The sequence below is a fragment of the Anolis carolinensis genome, chromosome 5 (assembly GCF_035594765.1).
Source record: "Anolis carolinensis isolate JA03-04 chromosome 5, rAnoCar3.1.pri, whole genome shotgun sequence".
Taxonomy (NCBI): Eukaryota; Metazoa; Chordata; class Lepidosauria; order Squamata; family Dactyloidae; genus Anolis; species Anolis carolinensis.
Window position 1 is genome coordinate 162,648,314 of NC_085845.1, and position 17,639 is coordinate 162,665,952.

Sequence of the window (17,639 nt, forward strand, 5' to 3'; positions counted from 1 at the left end):
GAGTTATTAAGTTACTAAGTTTTACTAGCCACTTTGAGCCACACACAAATCTTTAAAAACCCTTCCTGAAATTGAAAATATCCCATTAGGCCTTATGTTGTGAGGTCATCATCTCGCCAATGACTGAGGCAGTGTTTGTGCACTGGGAGAGGCACTTAACGGTAATAATTTCAAGTAGTAAGAATGCCATTCATGAGCGGATCATGATTGTAGAGAGAGTAATTTCAAATTGGATCCATCTTTTGGAAACATCCTTTAGGTTGACAAACACTGAAGTCTTTGACTAGGGCTCTCAAAAGATTCCGCCTAATACTGAGTCAGACCACTGAGTTACCTAGCTCAATCTTATCTATATTGATTGGCAATGGCTAGAGAATGTTTCAAAGAAGCCTTTTAAAACCTACCTGAATATACCAGAGAATGAATCTGTGGTATTGTTACTTTAGTGTCCACTTTTATTCTCTTCCCATCCAGTAAAAAATTTGTGAAGTCCTGGCTCTGCCTTTTCCTCTCCTTTACTTTAGTTCCCTCTGTTTAGATTTTCCAAATACTGTAGCTACCTCACTTTGTATTAGTTTTTGGGTGGAGCAGAAAATCCCCCTAGAGGCCAGCCTTAGTTGGTCTATTCCATCTGCCTGTATAGAGCTCCTTTGCTAGACTTCTCCTTTTTCTGCAGTAGAGCTATAGAGACTACAGGCCTAGCTTTTGTCTGGAAATCCTAGGCCTAGCAATCCAAACAGGTATCCTTAGCAGATAAACACTGCATTCAGCAGTATTCTTATGCCACTAGTCCCAGAGACAACAGAAGCCTTTGATCAGCTTAGGCTTCACAAAGAAAGAAAATTGAGACAGCCATTGAGCTCCAGCTTGTGAGCCATTGCTTCACACCAGAGACAGAGGATTTTCAAAGGCTCCAGAGAGATGACTGCAATCAGCAAAATCTCCTTTTGTAATGTATTGTTTTAAGCTATCTTTCAATAGCCCCGGGTGGAGTTAACCCTTTATTCATCTTGTTTTAGTAAACTCTTGTGGTTAACTTTCATCTTGCTTAAAGTGCCTTTGTATGTTAATGGTCTTAATTTTAGCAGAAGGTATACAGATAGCCCCAGAGTAAAGCCATACACTATAGTTTCCCAAAGGCTCAGGCATGCCATCACAAAATTACATTGTTAAATGAGTTGGTAGCCACATGTAAATGGATTAGTAGTAACCCTGACCCTACACCAGTTGTTTAAGTGATTCTTCTCACTGAAATTAGTGATCACTAACAACCTTGTCACACAGCCGCCAGAATCGCTGGACGTTGTTTCACATCATTGGGGAATGTAGGGAATTGAGCACCTCACACCCTGCATTGCCTGCCTCAAATAAAAAGCAATCCCATGGGGGGAAGCATGGCTTGGACGGCTTCCCCCCATAGATTTCAATGGCAACATGGGAAGCCTCCCATCTTGCTGTGGTGGTGGCATGTGCCGGCTCCGCCCTACTTCATCCACTTAACCCTGCTGGCATCCTTTGATGGGAACTGGCAGGCTCCGTGGGTGACCTGGGCTAAACCAGTGCATGCAGCCAATTTTAGCCCTTTGTGATGAGGTGGTAAGACAGGTTTTGTCTTAAGAACTTTTAAAACTACAAAATACAGACAACAATTTATTGAATGGAATTGTAACCTTACAAATAATTCAGCAAAATATAAAATAGCCTTTTGATTTTTTTATCTGCAATTAATTTTTAAAAATGTAAACTTCTTTGACAATAATTTGCAGTCAGTATTTTTATTTGCTATGTTTTATTTTCTACAGTTTTGTTAAATATAGCATGCAAATAGCTGAATAACAGTAATGGTGTACATGTTTTACTATGAAATAACAATTTTTGCTTTAAAGCTTTAAACAAACCACACCATGATGTTTTCACCTGAATGAACATAAAAAGCATTACCAAAATAGAAAAACCTGTAAAATGTTGCTGTTTTCCCACTCCTTCACATGAATCATATTTAACTGGGGGTCTTAACATATATTTTCCTATAAAAGCCATTATGTTGTATAGGCATAATGGGTTATTGCTTTCCTGTGTAATGTAATTGCAACAATGAAACAAAATGAAATTGTAAAACAAGAGAGAACTCTAATTTGAACATGTGAAAATAATGTACAGATATGGTCCAGCCCTAAAGAATGAAAACTCTAGATTAGAACATGTCTGACTTCTACAAACCTGAGTAGGACTACACACCCACAAAGCATGTGGTGTGTGTTTAATATACACTAGTGCTTTTTTAAAAAAAGTTTAAACTCAGTCTGTGCTTTACTGTCTTACATAAAAGAGCCTAAAGAAATAAACATGAAGACAACTTTGTCCACAGTCTATGGGGACATCATAGATGTACAAACATTAGCATCATTGTCTTACTAGAATGTACATATTTTTTTAAAAAAAAAAGAACAAAAGAAGGCCAAGCATTATTCTGGCCTGTGAATGAAGTGAGACACAATTTACTCCAGAGCAATATCAGCAGCCATTCGGAGACAGTTGTACATTTCTTGGGGAAGATCGGATCTTGTTAGATTATTTGCATCCAAACGCAGGTGTCTGACCCGGGAATAGGCAAGTGCTCCAACAACCTTGCAAAAGCTGCTCACTGGGAATTCTGCAATGTCAAAAGCATATTGTTAGTAATAGAATATATCAACTCTCTATTTACCATATTGGGGCCAATTTCTAAGGGTTTGTACAGAAAAAAGACCAAATCCAATGTCAGATGTTAGGTTTATAGCTCATTACAAAACAAATACAAATTAGAACAAAAAAGGATGAAAGAACACTTTGTGAAAATCTTGTCACATTTTGAATGTGATAGAGCTGCAAATGAAAGAACTCTAAGAATATGGAATGTTGATTGTTTTACTTATGAGTTCAGTGGCAAACTTGGTAGAGACTTTGCTCCAGCATTATCAAAATACTCTAATTTTATTGCTGTAAAGACGTAGCCAAGCTCAGGCCTTAATCTAGACATTGGATGACATGACTCTTATCCAATAGTTTAGCATCCTAGCCCACTTGGAATCACCCAGAATGGAAGAAATGGAATTCCATCTGCACAAAAACTACTGTGAACTTGGGGGGACAGTTGACCATGATCTGTGCAGCTACACTTGCATGGTTCCATGAAGACATAGTAGGATATGATAGGTCTACAGGCGACTCCTCTCATCAAATGCCAAACTGTTCACCGATTGTGACAAACTTAACTATACTATAATTATAGTATAACTATACTATAATCAACTCTAGTACACAAAATCCAATACTATGTACCTCCACACTGGCTGAAGGAAAGGTAGATGGAATGAAAGGTGAAGCCCAAATGTGGGCTCAGCGAGGGGAGTTTTTATTCCCCAACCGGTCTGAACCTAAGGGCAATTGGGCAGTCAATACACATCCCCAGACAACTGGGTTTTCTTCTGAGATGCTAATTATTTTGCCAACACAGGAAGCACCTAGAAATATGATGTTTTCCCGCTATTCAGCTTTTCTGCTGTGGAAATTAATGTAGCTACCATATAAATTATGCTAAATCACATCTTGGTAAATTGCAATATAGATTACAAATACTGTTGATGCTGTATATTTCCCAAGTTGTAATTCCAAACGTAGTTTTATTTGGCAGTCAGACTGGAAGAGGCAACAAGGGAGGATTGTTTTAACACACCATGGAAGTAAATTCCTCACTACCACATTTGTTTTAATAATCAGGATAAAGTTTTAAAATATTAAACTTTAAAGATTCTAGAATTGTCTTTCTATAATGATAGTGGATGAAGGGCCTGGCTGAACTCAAAAGAAAATAGACTCATAGAGTTAGAAGAGACCACATGGCCCATGCAGTCCAACCTCCTGCCATGCAGAAAAATAAATTCTATTAATAATTTGCAAGATATACACCTTTCTTTTAGTGCAGTTATGGTCCAGAGCATCTCCTCATTCTTGAATGAAGAAGTTTTCTATCCTAATAAAGTTTTTCTTTCAGGATTAAGATAACGGGTCTAAAGCAGTAGTTCTCAACCTGTGGGTCCCCAAGTGTTTTGACCTAGAACTCCCAGAAATCCCAGCCAGTTTACCAGCTGTTAGGATTTCTGGGAGTTGAAGGCCAAAACATCCAGGGACCCACAGGTTGATAACCACTGGTCTAAAGCATCATCCAAATTCTGAATAAATCTCACTTCATTTTATTAAACTATTCTTGCAATCCATGTAGAACATTCATTTTTGCAGGACTATTAGAATTTGTCTTAGATTTTTCACTATATCAAGTTTATTCTCCATGCCCTCCATGCACATATGATATATGTACACTTCCACAGGGTTTTATTTTACATTTTGGTGGAATCTGATTAGAGGAGTGATATTTAACATAATACTTTCCTAAGGCTTTGAATTGATTTAGAAATACTTTCAGTCTTTCCTATGTGATAACTATACATATGATTTCTGGATCTAATGTTATTTTATCCTAGAATGTTTTTGTTAAATGCCCATTGATGGGGAGGGTCATTGGAAGTTATCTGAGGTCAGATGTTAGTCTAATTAATACCATCCAAGTCACCGAAAAACATGTGAAATGCAGGAGGAGGTCTGATCTGGAATAAACAAATATGGGTGATCACCAGATAGTGAACTTTCTGAATAGGAAGACATCAGTTTTGTTGGGATCTGGCTGCTGCCCTTTCTTGTAAACACCTCATTTTGTTAGACACACATTTACCATGATAAGGAGAAAACAACTGGGAAAATAAGATGGAGAGAAGGCTGAGAAACATCTTTCTACTCATACTTGCTTACTATTTTACTGTAATTCCCTAACACAATGAATATTTAAGTTTAAAACTAATTAGTTGATGTAAACCTGCATGTCTGTCTATGGGATGAATGAAAAACACCCATCACCAATAAGATCATGGTTTAAATGTGACTCCCATGAACTAAGATACTTAGAGGTACCACCAGTACAATCTTTTTTGTTGATCTCAAAACCTAGCTTGTAACTTATTGTATTTGGGTCCAGATCTATTTATGGCATTGTAATCTGGAAACACATTGAATTTCTCACAGTTTTTCACAGTTAATCTCTGCAGAACTTTTAGGATTGGCATAACTTGGAGAACCTTTAGGATTGGGATCTCTGTGAGAAGTGGAGGCAATTTGTCCCCAGAGCCACCCATAAGGTGTTGGCTGCAGTGTATAGGCGTATCATGCAAACATAGCAACTTCTGATTCTTTGTGAAATAAAAAAATCATATATTTTAAATATATATAAATGAAAGGTTTTCATGAGATATGTTGTTATGCTCATACATTTCGTTATTACAAATATGTGTCCATATTTCTTATAAGGAGTTAATTTAACCTCTGGTTTGCTAGTAAAATGGAATTACTGTGTCATGTAATGTATGTTTAAAAGTGTTTCACCAACATGAAATGTTTGGAAAGCTCTGCTCTAGCAGAAAACAAATTACTAGGACGTTTTATGCTATTAGATGTTTTCAAAATTAATGTAGTTTTTGAAATGGTTTAATAGGAGGGGGAAGAAGCCTGCCAAAGTGGTGGAGGAGGAAGGTAAATGGTATAAAGCTTCCACAATCCTTTCTTTAAAGCCTGCACTTGTTCCCACCACATAGTGTGTGTGGAAGCAAGGAGCTGAGCAAGGAGGCTATAACTTCCACTTTCAACTTGACTCCTCCTCAGCAATGTTGTGAGGTGTTGAGAGCATCCTCATTACATTTTGACTGCTAGTTCAAAATGATGTAGATGTCCTCATCATATGCAGGCTATCCGAAAACAACCCACGTCAGTTATCCATCCTGGACTGATTCTCCTTTTGCCTTGGGAAGGCAGGAAGTAGGTAAGTTTGAGCTGGAGAGGGTAGAATATTCTAGGAGTATTTGAGGACTAAGGGGGAAAGAGGGAAGTGCACCTCAGAAGGATTCTCCTCATGAGATCATTCATCCACTTGAGAAGTCCATTTTGCATTTTCCCCTTAAATCTTTGAATATGCTTATCACCTTCACTACTTATGCTGGCATAGTTAAACCAGTGTTATGCTGCAACAGATTCAAAACACTCAATTATAGGTGTTGGGTTATTAATGAAGGAAACACTGTACAGATTTAAAATATTCCTTATTCCTTAGCTATAGTATAAATTCCATCATTTTATTTGTGTCCTTTTTGAACTTAAATATATGGGAAATATTACTCACTGTTAATCTGGTTGACTTGAAGGTAATAGTTTTCAAGGTGCTCGTTTACTGTCGGGATGCTCTTCAGCTGGTTATATGAAAGATCCAGCTCAACAAGGCTAGAAATATTGAAAACATTGCCCGGTATACCAGAATCTGTCAGCTTATTGTGGGATAGACGTAAATACTGTAGTGCTTTAAAACCTTGGAAGTATTCATCAGGAATATTGGTAATTTGATTATTGTCAAAATAGAGCATCAGTAAGTTTGGAGGCAGTCCCCGAGGCAGCTTGGAAAGTTTATTGAAGCTCAAGTCAAGATAAAGAAGTGAATTTAATCCTTTAAAAACCCCAGAAAGTGTATCTTCAGTGAGTTGATTGTGCTGGAGATGAATGACAGTCAGATTCACTAGTCCTTCAAGCGTATTAGAGTTGATTTTTATGATCTTGTTATTAGTGAGCTGCAGGTCATCCAGACTATTGGGAAGTGGCCCAACAACTTCGGTTAAGTTGTTGTAATTTATGTGCAGTTTTTTCAGATTCTTTAATTTGGCAAAGACTTTTCCTTTAATTTTTGAATTTTCCAGATGATTATTATCTAAGATCAACCACTCCAGATCTGTTACATTATCAAAAGCATTATTTTCTATGCCTTCAATCATATTATTGCGGAGATACAGGTATTTAATTCCAGAAGGAACAATTGGGAGACTTTTCAGTTTAAGATTGTCACAATACATAGCCGAGGGATAGCTTATAGGACAGGTACATTCTGGCGCACAGACTGCTGTTGATGGCCCAAACATTGAGTGAGCATAACCATAGTCAGGCTCTGAAGGATAATATCCATCATAATCATATTGACAGAAGATACCACTGATTAAGATAAAGAAGAAAAGAAGAGACTTCAGATGCATCTTTGCAGTGTGAGTTGTTTCTGTTGAGAGAGATAAAATGCAAGCAGTTACCTGATTGATCATTACAAGGAAGAGTATCTGAAGAGAACGATATACTCATTTTAGTCAATAACTAACCCACAAAAATCCCAAACAATTCCATGGGCCAATGCAAGTGATGTATCTTAACTCTTTTTTTTTTAACAAAACACTAGACCCTTCTCTGAATAGAGTGGCAAAATATGAGCGCTTAGTCATTCAAGGGAGAAACTAAAAGAGCAGTGACCACTTCTACTGTCTCCTCCATGGTACAACTTATGGCCTTTTTTCAATTTCTAGGTGGGGAAATGGTGGTGGAATTGATGGTGCTGGTGCTTTCCCATCTCTATAGAATGATTCTCAACTTATCTAAGAGTCACATCAAAATCCATAATTTTGGCCCCCAATCATTCCCTCCACATATTTATGAGGTCTCCTTACACATGAGTATGTACAGGTAAATAATATATTTTATATTCATCCTGTTGGGTTTTCTTGTAGGTTTGTATGTCACATATATGTTATTGTAATATTAAGTATTGATCATTTTATCAAACTGCATTACAGCAAATAATATATCTGATAATAAGTGTATGGCCTTGATTTAACACAATAATAAATATTGGATGTTCATAAATATTGTCAGAAGCCCATTCTGGAAAGTAATATTCTTGCCTCACAAGGCTATCTTGAATATTTCAAACTGAATTTGATAAGTAATTGGGAAGTATGAAAATATAGTGGAATTCTTTGTTGGTAACTATTAAAATTGACATAGTTAGACTAACACTAAAATATTGGACTTAAATTGGAATACATGGCCCATATGGTCTCTTCTAAATATGTGATTCTGTGATCCCAAGAGCATCTATATGTGTATTAAATATTATTCATAATAAAGTTTTCACATAGCCATTAAATCTTTTTACGTCTATTTTGACATGCACTTAAACTGTTGGGATCAGTCTAAGGGCATGTTTATTTGTGACTGCTATACAAAATGTAATATAATGAAACAAGCCAATACCTTGTTTCACTTAGTACAATTTCTTAGTGCAATCAGAAAATATGAGTTAATAGATGAACCACCAGAAAGAATGATGCATTGGAAAAATTAATTTAATAATGATTGGTCCTTTGAATATGATCTGTAACTTGTGCTGAGACATTTTCATTTAATTTATGCATCCTGTCTAACAAAAGTCTGTGTATAAGGAACCGCTATAGCAGTGGTTCTCAACCTGGGGTCCACAGATATTTTTGGCCTACAACTCCCAGAAATCTTAACAGCTGGTGAACTGGCTGGGATTTCTGAGAGTTGTAGGCCAAAAACATCTCAGGACCCCAGGCTGAGAACCACTGCTCTATAGAGTTGTTCATTTATTACATTAGATCAGGGTGGAGAACCTTAATAGGTCTGTGAGCCAATTATCTAACCCTGAGATCCTCCAGTGGCTGTTTGAACTGCGAAAATGCAGATAAAAAAATAAATAAATTTAACTAAAAAACAAAACAACAATTGGAAGGAGGGAAAATTCTAAATTTGAATAACATTGTTATTTTTTAAATTTTAAAGTTGAGGGAACTGGAATCTATTTCGAGGAAGATTGCTACTGCTAGTGGCTTTCAATAGAGACCATATCTTTATTTATTTTGCTAAAAGGTGGATAATTTGGGGAAGCCATGAGTCAAAGCACTCTTGTGGAGAAATATGTTCCCAGTTCTATGTTTTCCCTACCTTTATTTCATATCATTAGAAGTACTCTGAATATATTCAACTTACTTCAAAACAACGCATTTCATTAAATTTATTGCAACTGATGTAGAGTTGTTGTAGTTGTTTTATTCGCAGTATGTATTTCCACTAAACCAAGGTTGTGTTGAATCAATGTATTGTTGAATCAATGTATAGTCAAACTAGCTCTTAAAGGGATGTGTATTTCCTGAAATTAACTTATATTTTTCATCTGGTAATGGGTTTTCCTAAAATATACTTGTCTCAGCAATCAGACTTGCAATCTAAATCTCACAAAACAGCATGTTAAATGAAAATATGAAGATGAGTACATGCAGTATGACAAATAGACATCTTCCACCACTTGAGGGATCATGTCTTATAATTAAATGCTAAATGCAGTATTGTCCTGTTTGACTATTAGTTTTTTTCTAGTTGCACATTTGGTTCATGTAAGTATGTTTTACTGTTCTCTATTGGCAGGGATAAGTTTTGGAAGGGATTCTGGCAGGAACATGAAAGGGAGGTTATCATGGAAATTGTATCCATGTAACCTAATCCTTAAAATGCAGCTACTACATCTGCATTGGATTAAATGGCCATAATAATGTTGCATAGCTTGATGCCTGGGTCATTTATTTAATCCTTGATATATTACTTCCCTAGCTACATCATAAGTGAAAAACAGCATAACACTTCAAATAACCTCTGAGTTTAGAGTTTAATACATAAAAAGCCAACAAATAAATAAATAATGCTAAAAAATCCTACTATTGCTTGTAATAATTACTAGAGAGATCCTCCCATCCCCTGATAATGAAACACTATGATCTCACCATCTGGCAATACAACATGTGACTGCATTGTAAGTTGACTACAGCAATGGGATTTAATGTAAATAAATATATGTCCACGTCTACCTGGGTGAGGAGAGTGGGGTGAGGAAAATTACATCAGAATATTCTTTTTAAAATGTTAAATTTTAAATCTATGCTGGCCACAATGTACTTTGTTGGATCTTAGCTTTTGTTTATTAAAAAATTTCTGCTTTTCCTTTGACAGCTTAGAAACTACAGGCCATTTGGTGCTTTGCAAGTCTTTTGACAGGATAGACGTGAGAAAGTGGAAGACATGTGGATGAGATTATTTTTATGCAATTAAACTCCCACTGTCAAATTAAAGTTTAATATAAATGTCTTTACATGAGAACACTGCATAAACTGCAAGCTGTAGCTCTCATATATTAAATCAGAATTGTTCCTTCAAAGGTACATCAACTAAACACATTTTCCATTAAAACCACTGAAAATCAGAAATAAGGCCTCCTTTGGAATGTCACACCTTGACCTTCTAAATATTTCTGTGGTGTTAGTATGAAGTTTAGCATAGCTCATGACAGATTGTATTTCTGAGCAATCACTCTAAATTCTAGTCAGCATTATAGCACTTTCTTTGAAGAAAACCTGAAAAAGACTAGCACTGAAATATTTGCAATATTTATCTTTGATAATGTTAAATAATTTGTTTTTTGAGCAATGAAAGAGTTAATGAGATACTAAAATTACCTGAAAAGGAAACAGTACAAAGTATAAATGGACTAAAAGTATGTACAAGCAACAATCAGAATTTTAAAACAAAAGATGTAAAATAACTATTGAATGGCTCATCAGTGAACTTACATAGTACATATGGTACTACTCTGATACAAAGGTTTGAAAACATTTTTCCAGGCATTTGCTCAAAAGTTTCATTCAAGTAAATAAAGTTCTGGCAACTTCATCCATTTCTCTTAAAGTTCTCTTAAACACTATCAGTAAGCAAATGAAGAATCTTGCCATAGATGTGGGTGAAACGTCAGGAGAGAATGCTTCTGAAACATGGCAATTCAGCCCAGAAAACACACAACAACCCCGAAGAATCTTCTTTCTATACTTTTAGTTTCAAAAGTTGCACTGTGAAGAAATCCATTCCACAAAAGAGGGGAATCAAACCCACGCAAAATATTTTTGAGTCCAGTTTCATCACTTAACAGATGTATTAACTGTAAATATTACATTTAAGGATTTTGAGGAGTAAAACATTGCTTTTGGAGGATCTTGCTTTCTTACTCAAGACTTGGGCATTTATAATGAATGACCCATTCTAGAAGCCAACATGTTCAGCAAAGAAGTTCAGCAAAACATGTGGAGCATTTAAAAACAAACTGCAAAGGCAAATGCACAAAAGAACTGTGTCCAGTTTGCAAATTGGCAGAGTTTTGACATGTTCTCATTACCTCTTTCCTCTGCTGCTTGATTGTTAGTGTTAAAGCATGCAAGAATACTTACCTTTCTGACGTGAAACTGTTGCCTTAATTCCCACAGCAGATCCAGTGAACGGCTGGGTCGACCAATATATGCTATAAACAGTGTCAGAAGGTAACTGACTGCCAGATCCTCTGTGATACAAGGGCTGGGGGGGGGGGGGGGGTGATCCTAGTCACGCTGTTTTCTGAAGCTGCTATGTCATCATGGTGGTGTGGTATGTAAAACTGCTGCTGTCTAATGAAATGCAGGTGGACCAAGGGAATGGTCAAGGACAACCCAGCTGTTTCTCCCTGTGAAACAGGAGAAAGATAACCCCTCCAAGCAGCCTGAATAAATTCAGACTGTCTACCGTAGTACAAACAACAGAAAGTTAAAGAAAAGAAACAATTTTAAATAATGCACAAATTGCAAACAGATCTTGCATTTTTCCCCGCAAGCCACTTAATAGCTTTCAGAAAAAGTGAACAAATAACCCTCGAACCTCAGTGTAGCCACAACTCTCAAGCCAACTGACTCACTGGCCACCTCATGTTTTTCTTTCTGTTAAGTTATGTACATAATAACTTAATAAAAGCCTCTGCAATGGAAAACAACCTCAAATGATGAAACCACATACGTTTTTCCTTTTCACCATATTATATTGTACAAATAATCTCCGATATAGACAAGGAGATAACGGATATGTTTATAGTAAAACATGCCAATATTGGTACCTTTTATTTTATAATTTAACAAATGTTTGTACCACAAAGATGATGAATAAAAAAAACCCTACACATTCCCAAGAAAGAAATAAGCAGCTGGTAACTTTCCTGAAAGTATACTAATATTGGTTGCTTTTAGGACTTAAAGAACTTTCAAATCTGGAACCAATCAACCAAATGTTGTCTGTTTCTCATTTCATGGATGCTCTTCAAGAATGCATCCTAAAGAATGGAAAAGAATATTGTTGAAACATGCTACTGCCAAAAATCATGTAATAAAAATAATAAGAAAAACATTATTGGCAAACTTGTAAGCATTCATTCTGGTTCTACTATGTCTACAAAACTACCCCTGTGCCGTGGGATCCAGTGTTCTTTTAAAAACTTATCTTTACACTTGGTAAGTGACATGGAGGAAGTGAAAATAGGAAGCAGTGTAGTTAGGGTAGTCTAGAAAAAACCCATCCTGGAAAAAGTCCTTTAATACTAGGGATTTGGAGTGGGGAAGGAACTGGATCTGGAAAAATTATTCCACCATTACTCCTATGTAGTTGAGCTCCCACAGGAATTATCCAGCAGAAATTTTACTCAGTTGTGATTGAGTAACCATCTTATGTTGGAATATAATTATGCCAATTAGGCATGTGCAAATGACACATAAAAAATCAGAAATTGGAAGAATTTGGAAGTTTTGTAAGTCAAAAGTCTTTTCAAAGTGTTAGCATGGCCCACTCCAAAACCTTAAGAATCGAAGCTGGCCCCCATACTTTTTCATTAGTGTTTTGTAAAGCTTGCCCATTTCATCATTGTAAGGCAAAAAAGCAAGCTGCTACTAGTGAAAGGAAGTATAAAGCTACCATACCTGCCTCCTTTGCAATTCCTCTCCTTATAAATGGTTTCTCCACTTGAAGACTCCATAGCTTGCTTCTTGGCATGAAGACAGGGAATGTTGCATTTTGGGAACAGCACAGAACATGGGAAATGTAGTTTGGGAAGGGGAGTAGCCCTATGCCAAAGAAATCAAAAGGCTCTGCTTTAAACTACATTTCCCAGTATACCTCAGAATGAGAATGCGCCAATCAGGAGGAGAGAGAGAAAATATCCCTCCCCCTAAACAGTTCATTTTTCTGAAAACTTTAAAAAATTACCTTAAATCAGTAGATGTATTAGTGTTTCTGAAAGTTGGGGGAATGATCCCCTGTTATCTTGTGTCATTGGATAGAAAATTCAAGGAGCTTGCTCTTGTAGTTTTTTTAATGTTTTTAAAGATTTTAAAAAATTGCTAAAAATCCATAGATAAGTCAAACGTTCTGAAATTTGGTGGGCTAACAGTGGTAACTGTGGTCTACTACCGCAGAAAGTTTCATAGGGATAGCTCAAAAAAGAGTGAGGGACGAGCCCCTAAAGTTTCCTTACTGCCAGTGATGTTTTCCCTATTGCGCAATCACAACCACCATTAACAAAGTACTTACGAAGATTCGTAAGTTTAGTTAAGTTTCTAAATTTTACCCCAAAAATTCAGAAAGAACATTAGAAATAAAGTGCCAGTGCCCCCTACCTTTGAACCATTTTTCATGTATCACACATGCCTAATGCCAACGTCAACAACTGTTGTTTTAATGCCTTGTGTTGTGTTTTGATTAATTTGTAAAAACATACCTGCAGGTAAAGTTAGGAATGAACTGCCTACCAGTGTTGAACCCTTTTACCTTAAAAGCAGTTCTGTAAGTCCTACAGAAAGAACATTGATTCTTTGCATGCGTCACATAAAAAAGTGAATGGATTACAGGTATGATTTGTGTGTCTGATGCATGAAATATACATAGGAAAGCTAAGTAAAGGTAAAGGTTTCCCTTGACGTTAAGTCCAGACTCTGGGGGTTGGTGCTCATCTCCATTTCTAAGCCAAAGAGCCGGCGTTGTCCATAGACACCTCCAAGGTCATGTGGCCTGCATGACTGCATGGAGCGCCGTTACCTTCCTGCCGGAGCGGTAACTATTGATCTACTCACATTGGCATGTGTCACGCCCGAGGCAACGGAGCACCAAGAACCTGACGCAGAGACCAATATCTATCTAATATCTTTATTAAGTAAATATATAAAAGTAATAAAAACAAGTGAAGAATATAGTTCAGAAGCAGACCTATCAAATGAGGTCAAATATAGTCCAAAAATGTATTGTCCAATAAATGATATTAGAGTTCAAAGTTTTTAATCCAATAACCGAAACACACACTATTGCCAAGCAATAGTGTGGGGAAAATGCCCAGAGTCTTTGAAGTCCAAGGTAGCTTGAGAACAAGGCTGGAACAAACTTGAATCATTAACAAGGTCCGTGACTAGGAACAAGGCGAAACAGAGATTCTAAGAACAAGGTCCGTGGCTAAAAACGAAGCTAGACAAATCTTGAATACTTGATCCGGAAGGCAAGGAACTGGGGTTGCGGACTTTGCGAAGTCCACAGAAGGCTGGAAACACGAAGTTGCTTCTGGAGCTGCTCTGTTGACTCCGCAACAATTCTAACGTGCCAGGCACCTATATTGGGGTCTCGTTTTCCCGCCAACAACCTCTTTCCCTAGAGAACGAGAAACGAAACCCAACTTTGTCCAGATGTGAAACTCCTTAGAATTTCCCAAGGGAAGCATGGCTAATCAGCCTGTTGTTTAGCTGCAATCCGTAAGCTCCTGCGAGTCTGTTCTCTCACTCCCCTGTCTGCAGAATAGGACTGTCTCCTAGGGAACGGGGGTGAGGAATGCCCAAGGTCTGTTTTACTGGGTTCTTGGGTGAAAACATCAACATCCGGCAGCTGGAAAGATTCCGGCTCTTGTTGAACCGGTGAAAACCCCATGTTTTCGTCTTCATCTGTCACGATGGCACTAGGAGCAGGACTACAAGGCCCATGAGGCATCACAGCATGTTTCCGAACTGCTAGGTTGGCAGAAGCTGGAGCTAACAGCGGCTGCTCACGCTGCTCCCGGGGTTTGAACCTGGGATCTTTCGTTCTGCAAGTTCAGCAGCTCAGTGCTTTAACACACTTCGCCACCAGGGCGAAGGCAAAAAGTAATTATACACAGATACAAACGGCATTATATGACAGTATATATGGGGCCTGTGATAGCCATCAATATTCTGAGGGCTATCCAGAAAGTTCAGTACGTTTTGGAATTAAACATAAACAAAGTATAGGAGAAAACATTTACCATATTCAGTTGAAAGCCAGACCCAAATACTAGTTTTCACCATAGTCCCCACTGAAATCTAGGTAGTTATCATAGTGATAAAAGTGTTTGAAAAGCCCCCCCCCCCCCAAGATTTCTGCCTGGCTTGCATTCTGAACCAGGCTGGTTTCCCTTCGCTCAGCTGTCAAATGGTGCGCTCAGCTTTCCGATCGCTCTTTTGTTTTGCAGATGCTTGCAAGGAAGGTTTTTTGGGACAGGAAAGGTGTGCTTCTTGCAAAACCTTAGAAGAGCACCTTCTTTGCAAGCATCTGTAAAACAAAAGAGCGATCGAGGAAGAGCGATCGGAAAGCTGAGCGCACCATTTGACAGCTGAGGGAAGGGAAACCAGCCTGGTTCAGGACGCAAGCCAGGCGGAAATCTTGGGGGGGGGAGGGCTTTTCAAACACTTTTATCGCTATGATAACTACCTAGATTTCAGTGGGGACTATGGTGAAAACTAGTATTTGGGTCTGGCTTTCAACTGAATATGGTAAATGTTTTCTCCTATACTTTGTTTATTTTTAATTCCAAAACGTACTGAACTTTCTGGATAACCCTCGTACATATTACATATATAAATCAAAATACATAAATTATTGTATTAAGTGATGTTAAATCCTGAACCTCCAAAAACTTCTTTTGTGAAATCTTCACTTTAGAGCCAGAAGGTCACTCTAATTCAGTGGTTTTCAACCTGTGGGTCCCCAGATGTTTTGGCCTTCAACTCCCACAAATCCTAACAGCTGTTAAACTGGCTGGAATTTCTGGGAGTTGTAGACCAAAACACCTGGGGACCTGGTTGAGAACTACTGCTCTAATTCATGTATAATCAATTACATGAAACCCTATCTGCCTCCAATACTTCATTTCTAATAAGTCTTCAGCCCTTCTTTTTGTTTGTATTACATCCATACCGTGCTCATACTTCAAGTGGAAAGTATTGGAACACATAATGTGAACATCAAGCAATTTGTGGTAATCCTGGATTTGTTTCTAATTCCTAAAAAGGAAATAGCAGCTCAGGGTATTTGTGAAGCAATAGTCTTGGTTTAAGCTTTTAACTTTTTCTTTCTTTTTTTCAACTGTAATTCAGAATAATTTTGTATTGCATGCTGTTGTTTCCTTCTTGAAAATGTCTAAAACTCAGCAGCACCGACCAGTTTCTTGTTGCTTCTTAATGTCTAGTTTCACTGTATACAAACAGAAAAAAAAATCATTTATAACTTATAAGTCAGAAATTGAATGTACAGGAAGATGAACATTAGGTGGACAGAATATGATTATTTAGTTAAAGATATATACTTTTGTTGATAGATGCAGAAAAAGTAGGGAATGATTGTGTACATATATGAAAGCCTACACGCATGGTAATGCAGAATCTCAGCAGGCAAACATCATGGGGGGTGGTGTGGTGGATATTTAGTGTCAGAGGGTTGGAATTTTCCCCAGATTCCTCAGATTTATTATATGAGAAATAAGGGATGAACTTTGTGTGCCTTATCCGCATTACTATATTTTTTAAAGATGAACATGAGATTAGGATTTTAGAAAGCATAAATTGTGTGTCAGTAATGAATTCATTATCTTATTTTATTTTTTAAATAATAAGAGTAAGTGTTCTCTAGTCATTTAAAGAGAAGAAATGCCATATATCATTGAAAATTATATTTATTTATTTATTTATTTATTTATTTATTTATTCTGTTATATGATCAATGTTACAGGGTTATTATATCACCTGGAGGTCTGCCAATTAAGTTAGGAATCAATAAGACAAATTTTTGTTTTGCATTTTTATTTGGTTTTGCATTTTTATTTGATTTTGAATCTTATGTGTTTTATAAGCTTTAGTATTTAAACTGTAAAATGAATGAATATAGCCTAGTTTCTTCAAAATCACACATGGTATTTACAGTTTACGAAGAATCGTCTATTGCATCAAATATATTAAATTTAACTTACTTATAGAGAACATAGGGCACATCTACACAGATCAGTTAATGCAATTTTAACACAGCTTGAGATAGTGGTGGCTATACAATGCACACCACTACAGCACACTTTGGAACACAGTGAAAATGTTTCCTTCTATGCTGGTTTCACCCTGGATTAAGTGTAGATGTGCCTATAGCTGAAATATAAGAAAAGAACTTTATAAATCTCAGATAATTTTTAGAGAGCTGTTCATCCTATAGTTTGTGATATAAATGGACTATCTACAGCCTACCAATATAAAGAGAGGTGTGTGTGCATGAAAGAGAGAAGAATGGAGAGAGATTTTTCTCCTTTCTGTTGATTCATTATTGGCTGAAGCAATGGTTAATAATGCTATAATTTATACAATTATTCCATTGAATCATAAAGTTGGAAGAGCTACAGGTCCATCAGTTCCAACTGTATACCACTGCATATATCTCTATCACAGAGAGGTGACTATAAAATTCCTGTTTAAAAGTCTCTAGCAAAGGAGTGACCACAACTTTCCAACATCCTCATTTCC

General features: G+C 37.0%; 1 protein-coding gene across 2 annotated transcripts; it reads right to left on the reverse strand.

The window, feature by feature from the left end:
- Positions 1 to 1,759: 1,759 nt before the first annotated feature.
- Positions 1,760 to 12,876, reverse strand: lum (lumican). Of its 2 annotated transcripts, none has more exons than XM_016993750.2 (3): positions 12,783 to 12,876; positions 6,263 to 7,177; positions 1,760 to 2,653 (listed from the first exon to the last, which is right to left on the reverse strand). In XM_016993750.2, exons 1-3 carry the CDS (start codon positions 12,853 to 12,855, stop codon positions 2,499 to 2,501), a joined length of 1,143 nt encoding a protein of 380 aa, XP_016849239.1. In that variant the 5' UTR covers positions 12,856 to 12,876; the 3' UTR covers positions 1,760 to 2,498. The 2 variants fall into 2 exon arrangements, with proteins under 2 accessions (XP_016849239.1, XP_003221093.1); XM_003221045.4 differs by lacking the exon at positions 12,783 to 12,876 and adding an exon at positions 11,238 to 11,543.
- Between the last annotated feature and the right edge of the window lie 4,763 nt (positions 12,877 to 17,639).

Excerpts from the sequence above, each read along its gene's own strand:
- lum (XM_016993750.2), bottom strand. The coding sequence starts at position 12,855 with ATGCCAAGAAGCAAGCTATGGAGTCTTCAAGTGGAGAAACCATTTATA. Across the intron at positions 7,178-12,782 it reads AGGAATTGCAAAGGAGGCAG|AAACAACTCACACTGCAAAG; the intron begins GTATGGTAGCTT and ends CTCTCTCAACAG. Across the intron at positions 2,654-6,262 it reads TCAAGTCAACCAGATTAACA|AATTCCCAGTGAGCAGCTTT; the intron begins GTGAGTAATATT and ends TTGACATTGCAG.